Raw genomic sequence first — 21101 nt, 5'->3', positions numbered from 1 at the left:
GAATATAGCAGCAAGACAGAAAGAAGAATGGAGGCATGAGATTTGCAGGGAAATAGATGAAGTAGTTGAGAAAAAGAAACAGTGGGAACCAGACTAGATGGAGCAAGAGGGATAAAGCTAATGGAAGAGAGGGAGAGAGAGATCAGGCGGCTGACGCAGAAGACCAGTGATCAAATACAGATGTCTCCCACCCGTTATCTGAAGGGGTCAATAATGCAAATCTTCAGATACAGTTGTACTCTGAGCAGCGGTTTCCCTCATGCCATACTTCATATTGTTGATGGGAAATTAACGTTATGGTACTTAAGAGTTTGAAATATTTGAAGGAAAGTTTTTTTTTTTTTATTAGAGACTTGTTCTGTTAACATCAGTTGAGTTTGACGTTGAATCATAAATACAAGCCATTTTTTTTTCTTTGTGCATGACAAAATCTTTCAATGATGTAATTTTTGTTCCCCCTGTTGTTGTTGTTTCTTTTGACAGGTTTGTCCTGGTGTTTGGCTGCTTGGTGCTGTCCGTCTTCTCAACCATTCCAGATCACCAGGAAATGGCCTCTCAACGTCTCCTGATCTTGGTAAGAGCTGAACTGCAGTGTCAAAACAAAATCCAAACAGGATAAAGCATGAGAACAGTCTCATGCTAAGAAGTTTTTTTTTTTTTTTTAAATCACATGAACTCTGTGTTAACTGTACTCTAATACCGTAGCTAGTTGTATGTCTTAAACGCTAATGCTACGTCCTGCATTTATTAAATAATGTTAAATAGCATATGCTTATACGCTTATGATTTTCACTGTTACTGTAATTAAAAGTCAGATCCTGGCACAGGAGATAAAGGGAATATTCTCTACTTCTCTAAAGTAAATTGCCTCTGCTCTCCACCAAATGCAGCTGCTATCTGTCTTATGATGGGTATCACACATATTTAGACAAATATGGTGAAGTTTTAATAGTACTGTACAACACACGTCAAGCTAACCAAATCAGTAAATCACAATATAAACACAACCAAATATGCCCCACTTTTAGAGCTTGTGGTTTACTTGATCCCTTTAATGCAGAATGATGGAATATTGTCAATAGTTATTTGATTACAAAGCCCTGACAAAAGCCAGCTACAGGTGAGAGATATGAAGACTGGATCAAAGGCTCATGTTATGCTGCTTTTCTGTTCCTGGAAGCCTGCTGGTTTGTGTACTGGTAATGATGGCCGTACAAATGGACTTGATTTGTTTTATTGACTCTTTTATTCAGTCATACTGCTGCCCCTTTAATTGATAATGCAAAGACAGGAGGTAAGTCAACAAAATAGAGGTCCTTTTAAAATGGCTTTTACCTCTGTGAATTGAGTCAGAGACTCCATATAAGGTTACCAGTCAACATCTGCTGCTGTATGTGTGCATTAGCCTATTGTGTTGGCACATGTTTGTATATGTGTATGTGTTTGTATATGCTTTATTATAGGCAAAATGCTTTATAGTGGGCAAAATTAAGTATTAATCAAACACAACCACTTAATTTGTACAGTGTACCGCATTAATATGGGATTTTCTTTATAGAGGTATACGTGTATTTTGTACTATAAATAACATTGCTTTGTGATTTAGGGTTTAAGGAAATATCTGTAAAGACTATATGGCAAATATATATATATATATATATATATATATATATATATATATATATATATATATATATATATATATATATATATATATATATATATATATATATATATATATATATATATATATATATATATATATATATATATATATTATGTGGCTAAATTATATTTGAAATACATGCCAAATATATTTTCCAAACAGTGAAACTCAATGAAATATGTTTTTGAAATAGAAAATATTTAGTTTCAACCTTCATATACCAAAATATATTTTTAAATGTATTTTACGGCAAGCAAATGCATTTTCTTTGACTGAAATATAGATGTCAAATATATATTTTTAAATATTTTAAGAATATATATTTATATACATTTAAAATATATATAAAAATGGCCAAAAATATATTTATGTAATTTGTATAATATATGTTCATATTTTCACAAAAAAAAAGAAAAAGAAAGAAAGAAAGAAGAAAAGAAAGTGAATATAAATGCAGAAAACTCCATAATATGTTCCTTGTCAAGCATAAAGCGTTATGTTAGCAAATATATGTTTTGGGCCATTTTTTTTTTAGATTTCTTAAATATATTAAAAAATATTTGAAAACAATATCCTGGCAGAAAAGTTCTGTATTTGTGCTGATGTTTTTCTTCCAATGTGGTATATTTACAGTGAATGTTGCTATTCATCTCTGTGTTTTTCCACTGTTTATTTATTTAAATTACATTTTTTTGACCAGATAAATTATGCTCTGAGTAAATCATTTTTGAGAACATTTAGACTTCTGTAGTTGAGTTCTTTAAATTGAAGGATCTTGTAGCTCGTCTAACTAAGGATTCTAAGTAGCACTAAATACACATTATATGACTAAAACAGAGATCACTAATGGATCCATAATCCAGTTATGTTTCACTTGTTTCAAGAAATAGCTGACCCACAGATTATATTTGACAGGCAAGGACACCTCCACCTGTGTTTCTTTATTAAAAAGTGCTGATGTAAGCAATGTACGGTACTTATCTCACTGTGTAATTCCAGCAGTGATGTGTGTAATGTAGCTGGTTAGTAGTGTTATCATTTTCACAACCACAGATGATACCAGTGCACACCCACACAAACAAACCTGAAAATGTCTTTCTTTGTCTTTGTAGGAGTTTGTGATGATTGTGGTGTTTGGGCTTGAGTTCATCATTCGAATCTGGTCTGCTGGTTGTTGTTGCCGGTACAGAGGATGGCAGGGACGTCTTCGCTTCGCAAGGAAGCCGTTCTGTGTTATAGGTGAGCCTTGAATCAATTTGCAAGTTTGTCTCCATGAAATGATAATCATGAAGCTTTCATTGTTTAAGTTCAGGATTTTCCAGACTTTTCTCATTTAACCAGACTAAACGAGGTGATAAGAGTGAGATCCATATTAGAAAAGGGGTTCACTGTTATTTAACCTATTCAAACCTTTTCTGAAAATCTGGTTTGAATAGAGATTTGATCTGATTTACTAGCCATAAACATATCTTCCCTCCATGAAACTGTAAATATCATTATTTTAAATATATATTTTTACCATAAACAGCACAGGCCAGCATTTCGGACACAGCAGTAGATGAGATTTGAAAGAAATTGCTTTCAAATAAATACAGACTTGATTAACATCGGAGATTTCTTTCAAAAATGTAAAAAAATAAAAATCTTACCCCAAACTTTGGATGGTGCAGTACACATATCTGATCTATGGTAGGTTTATATTCCTCGTCCCAGTTCACACAGTCGTGTTAGTCATGTGCTTTGGAAGCTATTAATAACACTAATACTATCTTCCCTCACAAATAAATTGCTCAAGTCAGCTTTCATCATTCCATGATGACACAAATTATGTTTATTCCTGTGTAACCAAGGCAACAGCCTCATAACTGTAGATCACCATTAAGGAAGTGCCTTATGCCTCTAAAATAACCTAACTGCAATTACCTATTGACCCCAAACCTTTTACTCGGCATCCTCCAGTTGTGGCCGCCAAAAAACTACCAAATCCTGCTCATTTATACTTGCTTTGTTATTAATAATGTCTTACTTTGTTTAAGTGTGTGTAGTTGCTTGTGGTGTCTGTTTTTAAGTGCTAACACTTAGCCCTGGCCTTATCGATCTAAATGGAGATAATGAACCTCATTAATAATGGTCTGTGTGCAGACCAAATGTCCTTTGAGATTCTATTAAGCCATACCTCAATCTGATCACTATTCCCCTTTGTATATTGTGAACTCAAACCCAGGCACTGGCCAAGGTCTTGATCCCAAACATCAGAGACACTGATGACTCAATTACTGTACAAAGTTGCACATTAAAGCATAGCTATTTTCAGCCGTACAGTGCCATTCTGAAATCGGTGCGGTTTCATGCTCACGAGATATTAGAGTTCATTAAAATCCTAATCTCTTTTCACAACAGAAAATTCATACTTATTTCACACATTCACACTTGTGCTCCTCCTTGACCATTCGGATTTAATATTTTTCAGTTTGTCATAGGCAGGCATTCTGAGAATTTATATGGAGCAAATGTCTCAGTGCTGGAATGATTTTGACTCTCTTGCTAGTGCACTTAGAACTGAACTAGGGAGCAACTGAAATGCTGATAACAATTTGATTAATGGTTGGTCTTTAGCCATTCAATATCCATATCCATGTGCAAGCTCATCATATAACCATTAGACTACTTCTTGAAACACATTTGAACGTAGAAATGTTTAAGAGACTTCTGAACCTTGTGAATCTGGTTTTATACCATGTGAACATAGAATTACTGTATGTCATTTTCTTTTCTGGCTGAAGTCACTTTATACCACACGCATGCACATTAAAGCCCCATTTCATCAATATGATGTTAATGGAAACAGAATGCATGAAGAATTAATAACAGGTGATTGATTTTAGATCATTAAAACTCATTATGAGGGAATGTTTATGTGCCCAGAGGTCTTACAGAACCTGAGGGTAAATACTGTTGCGAACATCGACTAGCAGCAACATGTTTTAGGAAATACTGCATTCATGCATCATATACCATGATTGTTGCTGGAAAGTTTTAAGTAGTTTCAAGGTTTTTTTTAACAGATGGGTTGCAAAGCTGTCCCCAGGATAAACTTATTCAGACAGGGTTTATTTTGCTTTGTAACATTTAAAGTGAGTGCATGTTTACTAATTGATTCAACAAGTTATTAGCTGCCATTAGATGGTATTTGTGTGTTAAACTGACGAATGAACCCTGTCAAAGAAAGAATGGTGTTCAGATGATGATGTATGGGATTTTGTTGTACCCTCCAGCAGTTTATAGCAACACCAAGAATGGGTATCCCTGGCTGTTCTTAAAGTTAGTTATTGCACAAATTAAAAACATATATTGCAGATTTGAATAAACTTACTCCAAGTAACAGTCAACATATTCTGTCACTCATTTTAAGCCAAAACTGTTACATTTCTATTCTGCAATGTTTAACTATTTATCATATCAAAGGAGTAGTTAAATAAAATAAACACCCTCAAGCCATCCTAGATGTAGATGAGTTTGTCAAACCTTTGCTTCTGGCTAAAATATGAGTTCTCTATCCATATTGCTGTCCTTTAAATCTGGCATAAACATAAAAATTAGGAATTTGAAATTGTTATATATTTTATGTAAGCTGCATTATATTAGAAACATGACAAATAAAAGCATTGTCACTAGAGGTTTCAGGCTTTTGGACTCCATAATCTTTTTCTAATTGTCATTTTTAAAAGATAGCGGAACAAAATTCTTTCACTTTTTTTTTTTTTTTTCAATTGGGCTGATGTGTTGGTGGTCTGTTTCATGTGAAGGCCTGATGTATTTTTCATTGAGTACATGAGTCATCTCTCTGCTGTGCTGGATAACGGAGTCATAATTTATAGATCCAGAGTGCACTTCTACACCTAAATAAGCATTTTCTCTCCCAGCTCGAGACTCCCCAAAGACTTTAAGAACACATGCAATGTGATGATTTGACTTATAACGACAGAGCAGTAGAGTGCCCTTTTCTCTGGAAAGTTTGAGTTCATCGACTACAAAGTATTTGAGAAATTAGAGGGAGGATCAGAAAGAGAAAAAAATATTATTGCAGTTGAGTAGTTGTTTGTGCTTTTTGAGGGTTTGATGTCGCTTCTCCAAGTGGATGTGGTTTCTGTGTGAACTTCCCGTGTCCGTTCGCTTGTTCTTTCTGTCTCTTTCTTTCTTTTCTCCTCCCTCAATCCTCATTTCTCACAGAATATGGGCAAAATAACAGTTTGGAAATCACTCTTTTCAATCATTTACATGAACAGAATGGCTATGTTGTGAACTCTCATTTGAGAAATAAATTGTCTAGTTTGAGCTGAGGAGATGTCATAGTCATTTAAAACTACATTGACAATTGACAATTAAACTGTAACTAACTAAATAAATATTTTAGAATCTGATATGCTGTTAAAACACATTTGGCAAATTATATCTCCTGTGATATGCTACGCATGTAAACTGTTTTCTGACATCATTTTTTCTGTTCTTTTACCTAACCGTCAGACATCATAGTGCTTATTGCCTCTTTTGCGGTGGTTTCGGCTGGGAGTCAAAGCAACATTTTTGCAACATCTGCCCTGCGAAGCTTACGGTTCTTACAGATCCTGCGAATGGTACGCATGGACCGCCGTGGAGGAACCTGGAAGCTTCTGGGATCTGTAGTTTATGCACACAGCAAGGTACGTTTATTGCATTGACAAGTCAGCATCTAGAATTATTTGCTTTTGAGTTACTTACAATTTAAATGCATGCATTGCTTTATGAGCAAAAACTTCTGTATCATATTCTGAAGTACTTTCTGTACTTTTGTAAGGATCATCCTGGTGTCCTCGAAATGTCTCCAAAATGCTTCTCTGTCTAACAGGAATTGGTCACCGCCTGGTACATTGGGTTCCTTGTGCTCATCTTTTCCTCTTTCCTGGTTTATCTGGTGGAAAAAGAGTTCAATAAAGACTTTGCCACCTATGCGGATGCATTGTGGTGGGGCACGGTGAGTCTCTTCACAATGGTGCATTTCACCAGAGTCACAGCATTATTCTCACCTATACAGAGCTTTACAAAAGAAGTTCTTGTGGTGCCAGATACGTGTGACTCTAATGCATTCTGGGTAATTTTGGCTGTAGTGTCCAACATTACTGGAAAACTGCAAGACGTACTGGTTTCAGTTTAATATGATCATTGATATCAAATTTCAGTAATGATTTCAGGCTCACACTTTTCAGCCTTTTGATAATTTCCGTGCACCTTGTTTGGGAAATTGAAACCTTTTTCATAAAGGTTATACGAAGGACCATTAGATTCCATTTCCATGGAGATAGAAAGCAATCATGATGGCCAAAAATGACAAACGGCATCTCTGGTCTCGCTTGGATGCCTTTGATGGTTCAGAGAATAGATTTCAGGCTCATTCAGACTGTTTCAACCCAAACGAAAAAGACAAATATAGATTTATACGCATAAGTACAGAGATAAACACCATTCAGAAGTAAAAAAAAATGATCTAGCACATCTGTTCTGATGAGGTCATGGTGAGGTCACGCAAATTCAGTCTGTCAATAGATAAAATCTTGACAATTTAGCCAGATGCCAGCTGGGCAAGTTGGTTGATATCATCCTCAAAACCCATCAATAAAATTTCACAAGATAAAAAGAAAAATAACCCAAACTACACTAAACACAGCTCAGTTGCAGTGAAGATAAACATGGTTTATATCGACCATGATATGCAGTTAATAATGCACAATTTTTAAAGAGCCATTCAGAAAACCAATTGTTTTTTGTTCAGTTTATGTCATATTTATAATGTTAACTAATGTTAGGCCTATGCAGTTTGTGGTAATATTAATACATTTATTAGAATAAAATATAAAAATGAAAATACAAAACAGTTAAAAAAATCTATATAAAATAAAATTTTGTTTGCAATATTGTAAACTATTTTACATCTGAGTCCTAAAGGACATTCTGTCATAAATTATTATAATACACTTTATTTAATATATAAGTTATGTAGTTCACATATACAAACTGGAAAGTCCTCTAATGACCCTCTGTGTGTGTGTGTGTGTTTTTTTATTTTATTAGATCACCCTCACTACTATAGGTTATGGAGATAAGACTCCTAAAACCTGGACTGGACGGATGCTATCTGCTGGCTTCGCCATGCTTGGGATCTCTTTCTTCACTTTGCCCGCGGTAAACCTTAATTACAGCACAAAACATCCTCATACCTCGTTTCCTTACACTATCTACAGTATTAATCCAGTGTTTGTTTATCTTGTCCCTTCTCCAGAAGCAACACCAATAAAGAAAATAATTTGCATAATTGAGACAGTCGCTAATGTTCTTCTTGGTTTTCAGCCTTCAGTACACAGTGAAATCTTATTCCTGGCTGCTAAATTTTCCTAATGCTGAATTTTATTAGGTGTCTTTGTGAATTGCAAAGGCAGTTCGGCTGTTTACCCTGTCAGAGCAACAAGGTTTTCAGCCAAATTTACAAATCAGCCTAAATGAGTTGATGGAAATAGTGGAAATTGATGTTCTCATTTCGAATTAAACCGCTCACACCTTTGGACTTAAACTTTTTTATCATGAAATGATAAAACGTTGAGGGAGCTGAGTTTGACCACTCGTCTTAGTTTAGTTAATGCTATATATTCCTGCCTGCAAGCTTCATGCTACTTAACATTGTTTTCAGAGCATTTGGTGGTTTTAAATGTTATACTATTCATAATCAAAGCCAAAAACTGCTGAGTTAGTAACTTAATATTTTAAATTACAGTCAGTTGGATGATTGTGCAATATAAAAACTAAAGTGCTACTACTGTATATATATATATATATATATATATATATATATATATATATATATATATATATATATATATTGGAATATATATTGGAATATACTAACATACATTGATTAGTGTATTGATTACACAAATTAGTGACAGAATTTTTGTGTGAACTATCCCTAGTAGAACTTCTTAAATTGTAGTAATAAACCAACTTTGTAAGAATTCAGTTTGACATAATATGTTAAGAAATATTTGTATGTTAAGTGAACATGTAATACTATTGCTTGTTGGTAGTGGAAGATGCTTTTACAGAGAGCTGCTAGCATGTGTGTGTTTCCTAGTTCTGTTGTCTAATTCAAAACTATAGCATCAGTGACATGGTTCTACTTTACTTGCATTGCAGGGTATTTTGGGTTCAGGTTTTGCCCTGAAGGTTCAAGAACAGCACAGACAGAAGCACTTTGAGAAGAGAAGGAACCCTGCTGCCTGCCTCATACAGGTCAGACACCAGAGTCATTACATCTGCCCTCACATTTGGGGATTTTACACAATTCTATACAATATAATTTGGTTTGTAGTGTCATTATTATACTGTATACTGTTTTCTAATGGTCTCATATATTTGTATATATCTGTTATTTGTGTCTGAATGCACCACAGTTGCCTGATAAATCTTTTATGAAATGGCTGAGACTGCAGATAGTCTTACCTAACAGACAAACATGGTTCACTTCACAGCAAAGAGACTTTATTTGCTTGGACATACTGGTTTAATATGGACAGATTTGGTTTGGATACTAGCAATTAAGAGTTTGTTGTAAAATGCATTAGGGAGTTGTCCTCATAAAACATGTGTTACGCCTATGGAGAGTCGCTGTAAACCACATATGCAAGACTGTGTGTGTGTGTGTGTGTGCGTGTACCTGGTACTCCCTACATTATGAGGGCCAGATGTCGCCATGAGGAAAACAGCTTATAAATCATTTAGAATGAGGTATTTTGAAAAATCTAAAATAGCTTGTGTGAGGTGTAGGTTTAGGGTTAGGGTAACGGGAAAGAAAATAGTTTGTACAGTAGAAAAAACATTACTTTTCAAATGTCCCCATAATGATAGGAATACCAGCGAGAGAATGTGTGTGTGTGTGTGTGCGCCTTATATTTCAGCTTACCATGTTTTACTCTCCCTAACCCTGAATAAGGCTGCGTGGCGATATTACTCCACCGATGGTAGTCGTCCTTACCTTGAGGCCACTTGGCGTCACTATGAGTCTACAGTCCCTGTCCCGAGGCATGTATGGATGCCCGCTCTGACCGAAAAAAACCTGTGTAGTTTTTTTTACTAATCTACTTTTTCCTTTTTGTTTTGTTTTTTCCTCTCTTTCTCTTCTATGGGCTTGTTCTTCTTGTCTTTTTTCCTCTTCTGCCTTTATCCTTTGTTCTTTTGGTTTTATATATTTTTGCATGTAGTGTGTGTGGCGTAGCTATGCGGCTGATGAGAACTCGGTTTCCGTTGCTACCTGGAAACCTCATTTGAAGGCGTTGCATACCTGCAGTCCTACAAAGTAGGTACAAACCCCTGGCAGCATCTCCTTTTTATCCCTGGCTTCATTCATTATATTTCCACAGAGGAAAACTTTCCACTTTCCCTATATTTATTTGATTCCTTAGTGCAACATAATTATGCCTGCCTCCCACACGTTCCCCTCTTGTTTTCACGTCCTTTTCATTACAACATTCAAAAAAAGTACATTGTCCGTTACGGATTTATCTCATATGTTTATAGTCATGCACAAAAATCAGTATAAACCAGGATCCATTGTTACAGACAAAAACAGGTCTAATGTAGGGCTAGCTGTCCATGAAATCACCTGATTGCAGTCTTTCTCTCAAAGGGAAAGGGAAAAAACGATGCGAATGGACTGTAATGTTTCTCTCCATTTCGCGTTTATGCCCACATTCTGTTATAATGGCCCAATTATAGATGAAGTGCATGCGCAGTCCTCCGTCTTGGTAAATAGTATTAGCAGCAGTCAAATTGTCTAACTGATTAAGATAAAGACTTCAGCGCCTTTGGCTTGTCATTCATACAGTATGTGCGCATATATCACACAGCACCATGAAATGTAAATAGACCTGCTAAAAAGCATAACTATAAATACACAGAGAATAAACTAGTCATTTAGTAGGGCTTCAAATATGGCACATTTGTTTGCTTGAGCTTATGAATGTCATGCAATACTGCATGTTGTGATATGCATGTATATGCTAATGGTTGCATTTATCCATGCATTATGATTTGAACTGGCTGTTGCTTTTAATGCATTAGTATGCATGAAGTATTCAATGATAAACTGGATCCAGTGAATCTGAAACTGTTTCATGTGTAGTTTATTCTCTTCTGAAGATTCATTGAAAACATCTCCCTTTTATGTATTTCTCTTTCTACACCACGCAAAGGAAGGATCAAGGAGAGTCATCTACAAGGTTTGTATAGTTCCATATCTTATATACTGTATATCTTATTTACTCTACACTATAAATAATTTACAGCTGAGACTGAATTTGAAACATTGCTGTTGTTATGCTTGTGTTAAACCTCATTTGACTATGGAAGCCTGTTTCTTCCTTGGAATTAAAAATAAAAAGGTAATTGGGGCTTTGTCTCACAATGGTACTTTCTATCATATAAAACGAAGATTTATTTATTGTAATTCCAACTTTATTTCTAATATTTGTGAGTTTATTTTTCACTGTGACTTTAAATCTCAAAATGTGACATGATCATTTGCAGTGTGACTTAATATTTCACAACTGTGACATCATTCCATGTAACTGTGACTTAAATTTTGTGAAATTGTGACTATATCTTACCGTGTGATTTGCAGTTTGACTTTATTCAGGTAACGTCCACTTACGGCTTTGTTTCTTGCAATTGCAACTTTATATCTCAAGTTGTGATTTGACCACAATTAAGACTTGGGGTTTTTTTTAAGCTTCATCTCACGATTAATTTTTTATGTTTACTTTTGAGAAGGAAACAGGCTTCTATGTTTGATCAGTAGCTCGGCTGGCACAAACCCATCTTCCCTCTGATGTCTGAGACTGTTTACTGCCATCTGTTATGAAGTGCACTCTAATTTTCATTGGCCATGTATACATTAAACAGATGTAACGGAATAGCAAATAATTGAGATGTATTCATGTTTTCATGTTTTGTCACTTACCAGACAAATGTGATTATTGGGGGCCTTGACTTCAATTAGAGAGAGAAATAATGAGAAAAGTCAAGTCAGGCTGTTTGAATGACTGCATTACACAGCAGCTACTAATGTACAGTCTCATCAGTCCAGATATAAGAAAGAGCTAGTGGACTTATTTGCATAATTACTAAGATACAACTTCAAATTGAGCCATATTAGCGTGGCCAGTATGAACAAGGCCAGACAAAATAATTTCCACATCGTTATTTATTTATTAAGTGCAGAACAAATAAATTAAATTGTTTGTCTGTGACAATTGTCTGAGAGTGAACATTTCAAAGAGTGTTTGGAAATGTTGTGTCTGTGGGTTCTGACCAGTTGTTTGTGTGAAACGACCATCCATCCACTCATTTATGATGCAGTGCTCATCAATGACCAAGAGGCAATGATACCATAATTAGTATAGTTGCTAATGTGACATTATTGAGCAGAAGTGGATGACTCACTGCAGTGCTGCATTTTTGAGTGGCCGCTGCTCTTTTCTCTGACTCATGTTCAGCTGTCTGTTCTATTGTTTTCCCTGAAACTGAGAGGACTGCAGAGTATTTTCTCTTAAACTCAATACAGATAATGATTTCTGATGAGTGTTCTATAGAACTCTCTTGTGCTTGCGCTGGTGCACTCTGTTAGTAAATCTGACCAACAAAGTATGGTCACTTTTTACTGTTGCTCGATGCAATTTTGCATTTGAAATCCAGTCATTTCAAATAGAAATCTGCACATTAGCGAGTTTCCAATTGAAGGCTACAAAATTTCCACTCGTCTGGAAAATCTCGCATTGAGTTTAAGTTGGCTATGCAATTTCATCGGATTGACAAACAGAAAGCTGTTTAGTCTGAGAGTTACTAGAGATAAGTCACGTTTTTTTGCCTGCAAAAATTCACCATAAATGATATTTGACTTAAACTTGACCTTTAAAGACTTGATCTGGCCTCTGCATCAGTGAACTGTGAATATCTCTAAATTCATATGTGACTAAATGATATTCATCATTAGAGATTTTAATAACCTAATAAATTAGCCTAGAAGATGATCTACAGTGTTGACCCTGTGCCATGTTAATAGCCATGCATGAAAAATGCATTTCATTACTCACATTTCATGCAATAAGAGAACAATTAATCTCATTCTGAATAATTATCCCAACATATTTGTGATCAAGTGAAAATACTTTCTTTCAAGCCACAATGAAGTAAATCAATGTACATAGATAGACAGATAGATATCATGGAAAATTACGGGCACATCTGAAGGATTTTTATCCCTCTTTTCTTGATGCTCCTCTAGAGTCTTCCATCTTACACTGGCATATTGTACCTGAAGGGCTCTTTCATAATGATTGTTTAGAGTGATTGTTTGACTGCACTTCTAATACTATGGAGGTCTAAGCAAGCAATGCAGAACTCATAAAAAATGACTTGGCCTCTGCGATTTTTGTACTTCATGCAACTCTTTGATGATCATTGCCATGGCTCATGGCAGGAAGGAAAGTGCTGTTATTTCTTCCACTCTCTTATTCTCTCTCTTTTTCCCCCCTCTCAGTCAGAAACTGAGTTTTAAGGACCGGGTAAGAATGGCAAGCCCACGTGGACAGAGCATTAAAAGCAGGCAGACATCTGTTATAGACAGACGTTCGCCTGGAGCTGAGATCAGCACTGATGGATCGAGTCCTACCAAGGTCCAGAAGAGTTGGAGTTTTAATGACCGCACCCGATTCAGACCCTCCCTCCGTCTCAAGAGCCAATCACGCTCCACTACTGAAGGTGAACAACACTCTGATTGGAGAATTACTTTGAACCGCTGTGATTTAATTGTATTGAATTGAGAATTTAGCTCAAAACATTTTTATTCTACACTGACTATGTAGTTAAGAGATTGAAATTCATATTGAACTAAGACATAATGAAATTCAAAATCTGAACTGGAAAATAGTTTTTTCTTCCTTCAAATAAATAACATTGTGACTGCTCCAGTTTAAAATTCCAAAACCTCAGAATTTCATGAGAAATACCATTTATAGAAATACCAATATAATTATGGCCAGCCATGGTGACACATTAGCGAGCTAATGATAATTGTCATGATTATGATGATTATGATTGTAATCAACATCATTTTTTGGTAGTTTTGGTAAGAATGGTTTGTCCATCTGATTGGGATCATTGTGAGTCCATATTTTCCTGATTAGGTCCCAAAGGCCATTGACTAAACTAGGATCCATTTATTTCCTCATTCCTTCTTCCCCTTTTCTATCTTTCCTTTTTTTTCTTTGTTTATAGCAGATCATCAGTGTGTAAGCATGCCATGTGGAGATATGATTAGAATTGGGTTTAATGAATTTCTATTTATTGAACCAATGGCAGGAGGGCACCAGAGGCCTGCAAATGTGATATTGTTTTTTATACAAACGTTCAGTAATAAAAGAAGTCAGTGTGGAGCTGAATTTAAGACCCAATATTGGCAGTTATTTTGTCTGTGATTCACTAATGTAAATAATTAATGAAGTCTTTATCCTCTGGGAAAGCAGTAGATATCATATAGGCTACATTTAGCATTTAGTCAAATGGTTAATTAAAAATTATTTACCAACTTTAAGTGTCTTAAAGGGTACATAACATACACATTTTCACCTAATCTCACATTAATCTTGAGTACCTAGTAGTACTGCATCCTTCATATATTCAAAAAGTCTTTAGTTTTAAAATATTTATAAAAGAAAAATACAGCTTTTCGTTACTTTCCGGAAAAAGCAGAGCTCCTGGAGGCGTGCCGTGGGCGTAGCTATAATACTGATGTTTCGTGTTGTTTCCATTAACATATATTCACTTATGTGCTGATTTCCAACAAAATACAGAAATCTGATGCAATTGTACTTACATGAATGGGATCTTTTATCACAGAGATGGCTCCATGTTTTAATAGCAAACGATGTGCAAATCCAGCGTCGACTTGGGCCTTGTTTATAAAACATTTGTCACTCAAATAACCAGAAAAACAAACTGCATCCACTGTTCATGTAACCCTGGGTTCTTTGGGAAGCTGAACAATGCACTTATTTGGAGGCATTCTCGAACAACTCATATGCAGCGTTGCTGACGATTCTGAAGCACGTTGATGTGCACGGTCTCGCTCTCCTCTGGTCAACGTATGCGCGGGCGCACTTTTCGAAGAGAAATGCTCATATAAGGAGTTCCGCTCTCGTCTACGTCATTAGATCCACAATCGAAAAATAAATACAATAAAAAAATTTCCGGCACAGAAATTATCAGTCATTCTTCTAAATTATATTTTAAAACATTGGCCGTGTTTAGCATGAAAATCCATCTCTTTAACACTGAACAAAAAAACAATTGAACGCCCCACCCCCTCTTTAATGTGCTACTGTGTCTAAGACGTGAAGCACTTTCAGAAAACAAGCAGGAGATCTACACGTATTTACATGTACTACAGTCTAATATGACTGAGAAACCCCTTCTCTGATTCCCAGCAACATCTTCAGAAGCTTCATTTCTGCTTCATGATCATATATGAATAAAACAAACATGCAAGTAACAAAGTAACAAAATATAACAAGGTTTATACATAAATATAACCAATCATTCAATTCCTTTTGTGCCTGTCTTTGTACAGTATGTGTGAGTAATATTACTGGCATCATACGTCATATCGCCATCTGCAGGTGGGATGTCTTCTCCCACTCAGACACACAGGTCAATTTATTCACCATATGAGTACTCAATGACAACAAAAAATATTGCTTTTATTTTGTATTAAATTCGAATCGTATTATAATAATTTGAGTTGCTTATTTTATTTAGATTTTTCAGCCACTATTTTTATTCATTTGTTTATTTATTTTGTTTCAAAGGAATATTAAACCTCAAAATCTGAAAATCTACTCACCCTTGAGTCATGAACAAGATGAGTTTTTTTTTTCTTCATGGGAACAGATTTGGAGAAATTTTGCATTACTACACTTGCTCACCAATGGATCCTCTGCAGTGAATGGGTGCCGTCAGAATGAGAGTCCAAAGAGCTGATATACATCACAATCACAATAATCCACACAGCCCCAGTTTATCAGTTAAAGTGAAAAGCTGACTAAAATACCAGTCCATAATCCATAATATTTCTTTCTTCAGTGAAAAATTCATTGAAATATACAGATCATGCACAATCTAAAAGAGGCCAAAACAGCTCTCAACGAATATGTGGGTGGATTTTGATGTGAGAGCAACAGGGGATGGACATTTGGTGAGCAATTGATGTAATGCCTCATTTCTCCAAATCTGTTGAGAAGAAACAAATTCATCTACATCTTGGATGGCCTGAGGGTGAGTTCAGCACATTTTCATTTTTCAGTGACTTATTTCTTTATTATTCCTTTATTATTTCATTATTTCAGTTAGCAAACATATTTTAATCACTGGATTATGTGTTTAAAGAGTGTTGCTGAATCACTGAATTTCTTGGGGGCCTTATTAGGCGTCCGTGAGCATCTAGTGAGTGTGGTAACTTATGGGAATCTTATAAATAATTGAACTTTTCAAGAAGTAGCATAAATCTACAGTCAAGAATCCTTTTGCCTCAAATCGCATACTGAAAACCATCTGATTTTAACTGGAAGCATATATTCCTTCCTCACTGATGGCTGTAAATATTTTCCTCTTTCACTAGACTGATCGATTGCAGCCTCTCTAGTCATGTTGTGAGAATCCTTCAAGGAGCATAGGGCATGATTAATCCTGTGTGCATCCAACACACCACTTTCTAGCTGCAGAAATGCACTTGAGTCTACATTCACCTCTTTTTTACGCAGAAAATGTGAACTATTTCCAATTTAGATGATTGCTTAAAGTAGTGCTTCCAGCTATAAAATTCACAGAAATGTAATGTGACATGCTAGCTCCGAAAAACAGGCATAAATATATATTTTAAGAAGAGAGATTTACAACATGATTGAGGAAATGTTGAAAATGTGTTCTTTTATTGTATACACTGATGGACTTAAAATTCTGCATCTTCTTAGAAATTTATTTTAGTACACGTACTGTACAATTGTTCAGTTTTTTAATTCAGTTTGACCTGAACTATTTCATGATTAGTTTTATGAAAATGAATTCGTTTTATGAAAACCTTTTTTTGTTTTCCCCCAAATTATTTTCATTTGGAGATGGTTTTCACATAAGTTCTCCTTTCTTGTAGGGGTGCATGATAAATATCGGCCGATAATTAATGCACATCTGGTTATCAGTTCCGATATTTATCATGCACCCCTACTTTCTTTATGCACTTTAGTGAAATTTTGACTTTTTTTATTTTGTGACACAATGTGTGTGTCATAGGTGAGGCTAATGTTGGTGCTGATGACGCTTTTGATGAGAAAGGGTGTCATTGTGACATGTCAGCAGAGGACCTGCCACCCGCACTGAAGACCGTCATCAGAGCAGTGAGGTAAGAGCAGCGATATTTCACTTCACTTCACAATGCTGAAGTATTTCAGAACTCCAAAACATTATACATGAAGGGTTCGACACAAAACCTTTTTTTTTTTTTTTGTGGCACATACAATACAAATGGTCGAGCCAGTGTTGCTTTGTTGGACTGGTGTTTGTACAGTATGTCACAAAACAAGTTGAACAAACTCAAGGTTATGTAATTGCTTTTAGTTTTAAACCCAAACAAATATAACCTGGCTGAGCATACCACAGTGTTCTTTATAATTTCATCAGGGTTTGGTCCTAAATTTGTGATTAGTCCACAAGTGTGTGCACACGAAAAGTGTTTTGAAGCAAACATCACTGGCTCACCAATGGATTCTCTGCAGTAAATTGGGTGCCGCCAGAATGAAAGCCCAAACAGCTGATCACACTAATACAGAAATCATCAACAAAAATGTAGTTCATCAGTTTAGTAAAGTAAAAAGCTGCATGCTTCTAAGAAACAGATTCAAGAAAATGTTTTCAACTTTAAACTGTTGCTTCCATGGTCCATAATGCATAATAACCCATCCTCCAGTGAAAAAGTCAATTCTCTGTTGTCCTCTAACATCAAAATCCACCCAAATATTTGTTTATAACTTTTTTTGGCTTGTAAAATGTGCTTGATCTGTGCATATTTCTCTGCAGGAGGTGTTATTATGGATAATGGATGGAGGCACCAGTTATAACAGCAAGTTAAAACATAGTAATGGTGGATTTGTTTCTTACAAACCTGCAGCTTTTTGCTTTACAAGACGTCAGTTGATGGACTAGAGTCATGTGGATTGTTTGTGGATTATGTTTTTTTTATCAAATGTTTGCACCCATTCACTGCAGAGGATCCATCGGTGAGTAACTGATTCTATTCCCGTCAAGAAACAAACTCAACTACTCCTGGGTAAATTTTGGGCACACGCTTTAATTTTTTGACTGAACTATTCCTTTAAATTTTGTCACTTCAGATTTTGCCACTAATTCTTACAAAACTGAACAACATAACTCGAAATTGCCTCAAACCTACTTTGTGGTACAGGCCTCAAGCAAAGAGTGCAAAGTTTGACGGCACAACAGATCTGCAGTGTTTACAATTCTTTGAGAAATCAAACTAGAAAAGGTTTACTTAACCTCTATAGCCAGGCATAAACACACAGAAATATGCTCAATTGTCTGTAATGAAAATGGCACTGTCTGCTTGTCAGTCTTATTTAATTATACTCGCAGCCACTGAGAGCATGAGAAGAATCAGTGTCTCATTATCTAATTTCACTATCACGATAGAATACTGTTAATACTTCACACACATCAACTACGCTCTTCATTTTGTTTTGTCTAGCATGTGTGGGTCAGTGAAAAGCTCAGTGCTAGATTGACAGTATGTGCTCATCTTTTCCAGCCTCTCACTTGCGCTTTGATTATGAGGAATGAAAAATGAACTCAGTCTTCTTTAGGCTGTCCTGCTTCACTGAATATTCCCGGCTGTAGGTGAAACGCTGTGGTAACCCTGTAGCTTTCAGCTGGGGTTCGGTTGGACTGTCGTCTGTGTGACCCCAAGCTCAGACTTTCTCAGGGTGTTGGATTTGTCTATGTTGTTGTTTGATCACCTTTTAGAAACATTGCTGTGGTTGTTCTCAGTCACCCTAAATGTAAACTGCTAATACTTTGATTTGTAATATATTGGGTCATGGTGTGTTTGTTTTGTTTTGTTGTTCCATTAATCTAGTCGAAAAAGCATAATTTAGTTCTGTGTCCTTTATATTGTAATTTATACTGTATTTTGCTCAAAAGAACAAGACACATTCGCATTTTAGATATTAGTGCATACATATTTGTTTTGGGCTTCATACGACTTCAAAGGAAGAATAACATTAGCATATGGTTTTGTAGGATCATGAAATTCCATGTGGCGAAGAAGAAGTTTAAGGAAACTCTGCGACCATATGATGTAAAGGATGTAATAGAGCAATATTCAGCCGGTCATCTGGACATGCTCTGCCGAATTAAAAGTCTGCAAACCAGGTAGGACAACCCAACAATTGTCCAAACATGTTTTTTTTTTCTTCTTTTTTTTTTGAAAATTAAATTGTCAAAAGTGACAGTAAATACATTTCTAATGGTAGAAAGATTTCCATTTCTATTCATTCAAGAATCCTGGAAAAAATAAATAAGTGTGATGGTTTACACAAAATGTCTTCTGAAAATTTAGCTTTGCCATTAGAGGAATAAATTAGCCTACATTTTAAAATACATTAAAATAAAGAAAAAAGGCTGTTGCAGCAGTATTTTACAGTATCACTGTTTATTCTGTATTTAAGCAAATAAGCCTTGGTGAGCAGAAGGGACTTCTTACCAAACCCAAAGAAATCTTTGATTTATAGCATACACACATGTAGACTTCAGTACATGAAACTTTTGATGAACTGAAACAACTGGACTGTAAGAAACCAAATTGCTGTTAATGACCTCAAATAACAAATGTCCACTAGTGTGGTGAATGGTGAGTGGCTTATCCTTATTTACAAAACATATTATCATTTGTTCTTAAAGGTGCTGTATGTGGGATTGACACTAAGTGGTTAAACTAGGTATTGCAGTCCAAATGCAAAATATTTGAGAAGGTTTTTTTCACCCAGCCCCTCCTCCTCAGACTTTGGGCACACAAGTGCACATGACAATGAATGAAATGAAATATGCTGTGTTTTCCGCCAAACTGACAACCCAGGGTGCCGAAATACAATTGGGTAAGCTGGCAGTGGGCGGATTCACAAAACAAAGACAGACTTTCCCGACCGGAACGCACATTTTCAGGGAGAATAACTAACTGTAGCATTGTTTTTCAGATAAACATGTTAACATGTTTCTTAAATATCTGCAAACATATTATGGTATTTCTATGCTTTAGTAAAGTCAAAAACTTACATAAAGTACAGAGCTACTTTACAGCTGAATCGCATCTTGCAATATCAACTCAACTGATTTTGAACTTAACTGCCTCGAGTTGAATAACAACATTGCTTCCTATTCTCAAACTGCCTATACTTGATCGATTAACACTCCTGAGCTAAATAATGACATCAGTTGTCTTTTACAGCTGATTTACAGCAGATCCACAAGTACAGCAGGTATTTTTGCCACTTAAAAAGATCAGAAAAGGAAGGGTTTGAACTTGCATCGCACCACCAACATGTGCACAAAATAAAGCATGTTTGTGTACTAATCACTAGGCATTCACTCTTTACATATAAATTACAGCTAACAGCACAATAGGAACAAAAGTCATTCCTGATACAGCCAATCAAAACACATTGCAGCATACTCACTTATAAATAAACACTTACACCAATAACACATAACAATCAATGCTCATATATTTAAAAAGAGCAGCAACAAGCATTTCTAAACATGCAGCCCAATCAACAGAGGTTAATAATGGCACAGTCAATCAAGGATTCGATACATCAAGTACATTCATCTTGTGTAACATCTGTCTGTGTTGCATAATATGTGAATTAAAACATTTACTCAACAATGACATTTAAAGATAATTAGCCACCGCATTCGTGACCTCTACAGTATATCATATCCGCACTGGTATGTTGCCTTCACATTAATCTCATCATGTCACATCTGTTCTGATGCCCCTGAGGCCGTGCTTCTCCTTGGTCATATATGGGTCACTGGGTGGTGGTCAAACCCTGGGGTTCTGCCAGACAATGTGATGTGGCATATTTGAGAAGCTGTGTATCATTATTGCAGTATAATATGAAATTTACAGGACATTTTTGATTCAAAAATGTGTATAATATCTAATTACTCGGTGTTCACAATCAGTTAGAATATTCTGAAAACACTGATGCAAACGCTGAGATTCTGAAGTATG

The 21101-nt window shown here is 35.6% G+C and overlaps 1 protein-coding gene across 2 annotated transcripts in view; it reads left to right on the top strand.

Annotated features, from left to right (window-relative positions):
* The window catches only part of kcnq5b (potassium voltage-gated channel, KQT-like subfamily, member 5b), a 91715-nt gene that overhangs the window by 67363 nt on the left and 3251 nt on the right, over positions 1 to 21101 (top strand). Inside the window, exons 2-12 of one of the 2 annotated variants that reach the window (XM_052545210.1) lie at positions 484 to 574; positions 2779 to 2905; positions 6191 to 6366; positions 6552 to 6677; positions 7772 to 7882; positions 8888 to 8983; positions 9684 to 9772; positions 10942 to 10968; positions 13287 to 13507; positions 17090 to 17198; positions 19109 to 19240. In XM_052545210.1, coding sequence (XP_052401170.1) covers positions 484 to 574; positions 2779 to 2905; positions 6191 to 6366; positions 6552 to 6677; positions 7772 to 7882; positions 8888 to 8983; positions 9684 to 9772; positions 10942 to 10968; positions 13287 to 13507; positions 17090 to 17198; positions 19109 to 19240 — 1305 coding nt within the window. Of the gene's footprint in view, positions 1 to 483; positions 575 to 2778; positions 2906 to 6190; positions 6367 to 6551; positions 6678 to 7771; positions 7883 to 8887; positions 8984 to 9683; positions 9773 to 9951; positions 10047 to 10941; positions 10969 to 13286; positions 13508 to 17089; positions 17199 to 19108; positions 19241 to 21101 lie in introns of both variants that reach the window. The other variant, XM_052545209.1, reaches the window with a different exon arrangement.

This window comes from Carassius gibelio, chromosome B1 (genome assembly GCF_023724105.1).
Source record: "Carassius gibelio isolate Cgi1373 ecotype wild population from Czech Republic chromosome B1, carGib1.2-hapl.c, whole genome shotgun sequence".
Taxonomy (NCBI): domain Eukaryota; kingdom Metazoa; phylum Chordata; class Actinopteri; order Cypriniformes; family Cyprinidae; genus Carassius; species Carassius gibelio.
Note: the sequence above shows the minus strand (reverse complement) of the source record. Positions and strands in the feature narration are given on the sequence as shown.